Here is a 7,133-nt window from a genome sequence, read left to right as displayed (position 1 = left end):
GACCCACAGCGCCCCTAGAGGACAGAGCGGAACTGCCCCACAGGGTTTCCCAGGCTGTCAATCTTCACAGAAGCCCACTGCCTCATCTTTCTCCTGCAGAGCAGCTGCTGAGTTTCAATTGCCAAGTTTTTGGCTGTCAGCCAAGTTCTGTAACCACTTCACCACCAGGGCTCTTTACCATGGATTGATAGAACACCGCCACCAACAACAACTCACTGCCATTGAGTCAGTTCCAACTCGTAGCGACACTCATTGGGTTTTTTAGGCTGTAAATCTTTATGGAAGCAGACCACCTTAGCGTTCTTCCACGAAGGGGCTGGTGGGTTTGAACCACCACGCTTTTGGTTAGCAGCCAAATATCTTAACCACTACACCAGCAGGCTCCTTTACCACAGCTATAGGGGTTAGGACGTACAACACGTAATTTTAGGGAGCACAATTCAATCCACCCAACCCACTGCCATCGGGTCCCTTCTGACTTATGGGCAGTACTGGTATGAACCTCGGCTCTCGCGCAGGACCACAGTGGAGAGAGTCCCCATGACACTTTCTTATTGTTCTCTGCTGTAGAGTCAAACTTTCGACTCCTAGCGACCCGACGTGTTACAGAGCAGAAGTGCCCCATAGGGTTTTCTATGCTGTCGTCTTGACGGGAGCAGACCACAAGGTCTATCTTCCTCTGAGTCACTAGGTGTGTTTGAACGGCTGCCTGTTGGGTTAGCTGCTAGGGCACTCTGCAGATAGATGACGGTGCTATGGATGGTAATGCTGGGCCTGCTTCTGGGGAAAACGGGGAGTATGTCACCCCACACGGACAGCATGGGGCCCTGCCAGCATCCTCAGCCAGGCCTCTTGGCTCCCTCTCTGACCCCTGGCTACAGGAAGGGCAGGGTGGGTTTGACCTGGAGTACTCCACCTACCCTACTCACCCTCATCGAGTCTCCTCATCACCCTGGGCCTCAGTTTCTGACTCTTGTCAAAGGATGCTGCATAGCTTAAAGCCCAGAGTCTGAGCTCTACCCCCTCATGCGTGGAGGTCCAGAGAGCAGCAGGGATCAGCCCCAGGTCACACAGCGAAGTTTGGCCTGAGTGAGGATTTGACCTCACTGTTTTGGACTCCCTAGGTGGTGCAAAAGGAGCCCTGGGGGCTTAGTGGTTAAGCGCCTGTCTTGTCGGCACTTTGAACCCACCAGTCACTCTGCGGGAGAAAGATGAGGCAGTCCACTTCCATAGAGATTGACAGCCTTGGAGACCCTGTGGTGCAGTTCCACTCTGTCCTCTAGGGGCGCTGTGGGTCAGAATGGACTCCACGGCAGTGGGTGTGGTTTGGGCTTTGCTTTTGTAAAGATTGACAGCCTTGGAAACCCTGTGGGGCAGTTCAACTCTGTCCTCTAGGGGCGCTGTGAGTTGGAGTCAACCCCATAACAGAGGGTTGGGTTGAGTTTGGGTGGTGCAAAGGGTCAATATGCTCTGCTGCTAACTCAAAGGTTGGTGGTTCAAGTCCGCCCAGAGGCACCTTAGAAGAACGGTCTGACAATCTATTTCCAAAAAATCAGCCACTGCAAACCCTATGGAGCACATGTGACCCTGACACTCAGGAAGTTACCATGGGTCAGAGTGGACTTGCCAGCAACTGGAACTCGTGTTCCTGAATATTCAAGAACGTGTAGTTGTGCTGTGGAATCCATACCAATGCACAGCGACTCTATGTGACAGACCAGAACTGCCCCACAGGGTTTCCAAGGCTGTCAGTCTTCACAGAAGCAAAGCCCAAACCACACCCACTGCCATCAAGTTGATTCCGACTCACAGCGCCCCTAGAGGACAGGGTGGAACTGCCCCACAGGGTCTCCTAGGCTGTCAGTCTTTTGGAAGCAAAGCCCAAACCACACCTACTGGAAGCAAAGCCCAAAGTACACCCAGTGTCTTGGAGTCAATTCTGACCCACAGCGCCCCTAGAGGACAGAGTGGAACTGCCCCATAGGGTTTCCAAGGCTGTCAATCTTCACAGAAGCAAAGCCCAAACCACACCCACTGCCACGGAGTCTATTCTGACTCACAGCGCCCCTAGAGGACAGAGTGGAACTGCACCACAGGGTCTCCAAGGCTGATACTCTTTACAGAAGCTGACTGACTGCCGCATCTTCCTCCTGCCAAGTGGTTGCTGGGTTCAAACCTCCGATCTTTTGCTTAGCAGTCCAGTGTCTTAACCACAGTGCCACCAGAGCTGCCTGGGTCCATGGTTAGGTGCACAGTAAAAGATGGCTTCCTTATTACCTCCCTTAGCCTTCATTTCCCCGTCTGAGTCCTCCCTTCACCCCACTCCTTCCCACACCATATCTGAGACTTGAGAACTGTTTCCTGTCACCCAGCAGGCAGTCAAGCCTCGGAGGACCTCACCCCTGCCAAGATCCGCCCCATGATCTTTGGCCTCTTCAGAAACTGCACGACCTCACTGTCAGCCAGGTCCTGGAGGCTTTCGGGGATGTGCATAGCGGCTGCTCTCCTTCCGGGGCCCGGGGAGGCAGGGGCAGGGATGTTGGGCGCTGCCTGCTGGGCTCTCCAGATGCCCCAGGACCTCCCCTGGGACACGGTGGCTGCAGGACAAGACAGCAAGGTGGTTTGTTAGAGTCAGGGGTGTGGGTGGGGGGAGATTTGGGGCAAAGGGGCTGTCAGAGGTTTTAGGAGTCAGGGTGTAGGTTGAGGAAACTGTTGGGGGGGATCTCATGAGTGGGGTAAGAGGACTACTAAGGATCTCAGAGGTAGGGGTACAGGGGGAGGGGACTGCCAGGAGTCCCCAAAATAGGGGGTATTGAGGGGGCTGTTCAAGAGGTGTGTAGGGGTGAGGGGTCCGCCAGGGTCTTCGAGCTAGGACATAGGGTGAAAGGGCTACTGGGGGTCCCTGTAGTTGGGGTATGAGGTGAGGGCACTGTCAGGGGTCTTAGGGGTCTGGGTGTGCAGTGAAGGGGCTGCTGGGGTCCAGAAGTTGGAGACGCAGAGTAAGGGGAACCTGGGAGAGGAGGTGAGGAGGGGGCTGGAATATTTGGGGCCATGCCCCTTGAGTCAGGAGCCAGAGGACCCCTCTATGGCAGGATCCAGGTGGGGTTTTCTGGGGAGGGGTGCTAGAATGCAGGTCCAAACCCCTGGTTCGTCTGAACCAGAGGGATCCCTTTCAGCTTTCTGGGTGACAGCATCAATAATGGAGAACCCAGGCATCTCAGGGTGTATTTTGTGATTTGAGCTTATTTCCCTGGAATAAGGGCCTTCCCCGAGTATTCCGCTCCATCTTTATCTAAGTGCCCTTCCTTCTGCTAGGGGTCTAGATCTTAGATTTGGGAGCAACATGGTCTCAGAATCGAGCTAGCCCTTTACAATTAAGAGGACAGACCCCCAAACACAAGGCTACCTCCTTAGAATTGGGGTCTCCCTTTTAAAGACGCAGAATGCAGGTGATGGGGTTTGGGGTGACGCTGTCTGACAACGGGCCACCCCTACTCTAGAGGATCGGTCTGCGTCACCCGGAAGTCAGCTTTCCTTCTGCCAGTCCTTCCCCCTCCTAGTCCCTGGCACCACCTCAACTTTCTTTTGGTTCCGCTTTTTCCCGCCTTTTCGTTCCTCCAGAGATGATTGGCTGCAATCAAGCCCCGCCCCCTCTATTCCCGCCTACTTAGACGCTGACAGTGAGACGGGAGTGGCCTCAGTGGACGTTGGGAGGCTCGCCGTTGGCGGGCGGCGCGAGGAAGCCTAGCCCCGCCCACCCTCCCAGGCGTCCCGCGCCAACCCCGCCCTTTTCCCTTTGAAGCACGCGGACAAGGGGCACGGCTACAGCGCATGCGCCGTGTCCAATAGCGACCAGAAGGGGAGCCAGGCCAGCAGACAATGCATGCGCAGTTGAGATAGGACGTTAGAAATGGCCGACTCACAATGACCTAGTTTGGCGCATGCGTTTTAATGCTGTCTGAAGCCGAACCTGAGGCCCAGAACGCCTTTGTGCACATGCGCGGGAAGATCAATGACAGTCGAGCGTTGCCTAAGGTGAGGGGGAGGGTGGGGGATTGCATGGCCTGGACGCAACCTTTCGGAGCATGCCCCATGCTCCCAAGATTCGCCTCGCCGCTTAGACCATACAGAAACCAGTTGTACCTACCCAGTCTCTGGGCCTGCAAAACGCCCCTAAGCTAGTGACCTCTGACCCCTGCCTGGGATCCAGGCCAACTGTGCCATATGAGAGGGGACCAGTTAAGGGGGCTACTAGGCGGGCGGATGGGTCCTGAGTCCTTTAAGGTGGGGACATGGAGGTGAGGGAAGGCCTTTCCTCCAGATGATCCTTGAACCCTGCCTATTCCTCTCTTTAGGCTCCGGCCAAAGGGTCTGGTCATGCTGCACGTGGCCCGGGGGGTCTGGGGGTCCAGGGTCCGGGTCTGGCCCGCGCTCCTCGGGTCCTCCCGGGCCCTGTCATCGCTGGCAGCCAAAATGGGGGAGTACCGCAAGATGTGGAACCCCACGGAGCCCCGCAATTGGGCCCAGCAGTACCGCGAGCGCTTCATCCCGTTCTCGAAGGAGCAGCTGCTCCGCCTCCTGATACAGGTACCACTGTCCCGAGTGCCAGAGCCAGGGGACTACGACTCCCAGGAGGCTTCGCGGGACCAGGGCCCTCCGTGCTATGGAACACTGCCCCGGTGCCTCCTGGGAATTGTAGTATCGGGTTCCCTCATCGTCCCACTTGAGCGCGGGATGAGATGAAACACGGTGGGGGAGACCTCCGAGATGCGCATGCGGCATCGAGATTTAGACCTGGCTTGTTCTAGGATGCTGGACAGGTCACTTCTTGGGCCATGGTTTTATCCCCTGGAAAATCGGTATAATAATCATTATTATTACTACTATTGAATTATATTATAATAATATATAATGTAATATATATATTTGGGAGCTCTGGTAGCATAGTGCCTAAGGCACTTGACTGCTAACCAGAAGGCTGGCGGTTCAAACCCACCAGCCACTCCTCGGAAGGAAGGTTGCGCAATCTACTTCCGTAGTGATGCCCCCTTGGAAACCCAAGGAGGGGTTGCTATGAGTTGGGTCTGACTTCACAGCACATAACAACAACAATATATATATTATAATATATAAATATATAATATATATTATAATATATTAACATAATTATAATATACAATAATATAAATATAGTATAATATATATTATACATATATATTATACCCACAAAGTCACAAAGCTCCAATCAATTATTGTCATGCTGTTTTAGCATATGGTAGACACCATGCTAAGCAGTTTGGATGTGGTATTGAATCATCTGGAGGACCCAATGAGAGGGACCACCGTGATCCTTAGTTTACAGATGAAGTAACTGAAACACGGAGAAGGCAGGGGACTTGCCCAAGGCCATACAGTGGCCAGATGCGCACTTGCAGCATCCTAAGAGTAATTGCTAAGAGCCCTGGTGATACAGCGGTTAAGCATTTAGCTGAGAAACAAACGAATGGCGATTGAAACCCACTGAGTGGCTCCCTGGGAGAAAGGTCTGGTGATGTGCTGGATTGCAGCCTAGGAAACCCCATGGGGCAATTCTGCTCTGTCCCGTGGGTTGCTATGAGTTGGAGTCGACTCAACAGCATCCAACAAGAGTGATGTACCCTAGGCGCCTCATTCATTCTCTGATTCCAAGCTTGAGCTCTCAAGCCCACCATCATCATACCTGTCAATGCTGAGCATTGTCCTTCTAAACACTTGCTGTTTGTGTTAAGTCCAGTGTTTGGCTTTACACACACCTAAGTGGAGCTCTGGTAGCATAGTGGCTCAGGCACTTGACTGCTAACCAGAAGGCTGGCGGTTCAAACCCACCAGCCACTCCTCGGAAGGAAGGTTGGGCAATCTACTTCCCTAGTGATGCCGCCTTGGAAACCCAAGGAGGGGTCGCTATGAGTCAAGTCAAGTCAATGGCAGTGACTTTGGTTTGGGCTTTGCTCCCATAAAGACTGACAGCCTTGGAGACCCTGTGGTGCAGTTCCACTCTGTCCTCTAGGGGCGCTGTGGGTCAGAATCCCCTCCAGGCACTGGGTTTGGTTTGGGCTTTGCTTCTGTGAAGGTAGGAGCTCTGGTGGTGCAGTGCCTGAGGCATTTGACTGCTAACCTGAAGGCTGGCGGTTCAAACCCAACAGCAACTCCTCAGAAGGAAGACTGGGCAATCTACTTCTGTAGTGATACTGCCTCGGAAACCCGAGGAGGGGTTGCTATGAGTCGGGGCCGACTCGACGGCACACAGCAAGAGCAGCAACAAGTGGACGCACACACACACACACACACACGTTTGTCGCTAGTTGCTGTCAATGATTGCAACTAGTTGTTGCCGCCATGCATGCGGGATAGAACTGCTCCCTAGAGTTTTCAAGGGTCCCTGTTTTGGAAGCAGATTGCCAGGTCTATCTTATGAGATACTTTTGGGTGAGTTCAGACTGCCAACCGTTTGGCTAGTAGTTGATGCTTCACCGTTTGCACCACCCAAGAAACTCCACCACAAATGTTGTGTGATGTCGAATCCATTCTGACTTATAGCGACCCCAAGTGACAGAGTAGAATTGCCCCATAGCAGTTCTTGTTGTTGTTGCTGTTATGTGCCTTTGAGTCGGACCCGACTCATAACGACCCCTCCTTGAGTTTCCGAGGCGGTATCACTACAGAAGTAGATTGCCCAACCTTCCTTCCGAGGAGTGGCTGGTGGGTTTGAACAGCCAGCCTTCTAGTTAGCAGTCAAACGCCTTAGGCACTACGCTACCAGGCTGTAATATTTAAGGGAGCTGATTGCCAGGGTTTTTTCTCCCACAGAACAGCTGGTGGATTCAAACCGACCACCTTTCTGTTAGCAGCTAGCACTTAACCATTGTGCCACGAGGACTCTGAAACCAAATCATATCAAACCCACTGCCATCAAGTTGATTCCGACTCATAGCGACGCCATTGGGTTTCCAAGGCGGTGAATCTTTATGGAAGTAGATTGCCCAGTCTTCCTTCCTTCCTGGTTAGAACTGCCAGTCTTCTGGTTAGCAGTCAAATGCCTTAGGCACTGTGCCACCAGAACTCCTTACATACTTGTTAAAAAAAAAAAAAAAATT

General features: G+C 53.1%; 2 protein-coding genes across 2 annotated transcripts in view; one reads left to right on the top strand and one right to left on the bottom strand.

Annotated features, from left to right (window-relative positions):
• The window catches only part of SYNGR4 (synaptogyrin 4), a 16,758-nt gene extending 14,265 nt beyond the window's left edge, over positions 1-2,493 (bottom strand). Inside the window, exon 1 of the mRNA XM_007958108.1 lies at positions 2,401-2,493. Within this exon, the coding sequence (XP_007956299.1) occupies positions 2,401-2,493 (93 nt within the window). The remainder of the gene's footprint in view (positions 1-2,400) is intronic.
• Positions 2,494-4,012: 1,519 nt separating this feature from the next.
• The window catches only part of TMEM143 (transmembrane protein 143), a 40,765-nt gene continuing 37,644 nt past the window's right edge, over positions 4,013-7,133 (top strand). The window contains exons 1-2 of the mRNA XM_007958107.1: positions 4,013-4,035; positions 4,356-4,587. Of these exons, the coding sequence (XP_007956298.1) occupies positions 4,013-4,035; positions 4,356-4,587 (255 nt within the window). The remainder of the gene's footprint in view (positions 4,036-4,355; positions 4,588-7,133) is intronic.

This window comes from Orycteropus afer, unplaced genomic scaffold (assembly GCF_000298275.1).
Source record: "Orycteropus afer afer isolate SDZICR_OR568_19922 unplaced genomic scaffold, OryAfe1.0 scaffold00854, whole genome shotgun sequence".
In the NCBI taxonomy this organism is placed as follows: domain Eukaryota; kingdom Metazoa; phylum Chordata; class Mammalia; order Tubulidentata; family Orycteropodidae; genus Orycteropus; species Orycteropus afer.
The sequence above is the reverse complement of the archived record's forward strand: the minus strand, read 5'-3'. Positions and strand labels throughout refer to the sequence as shown.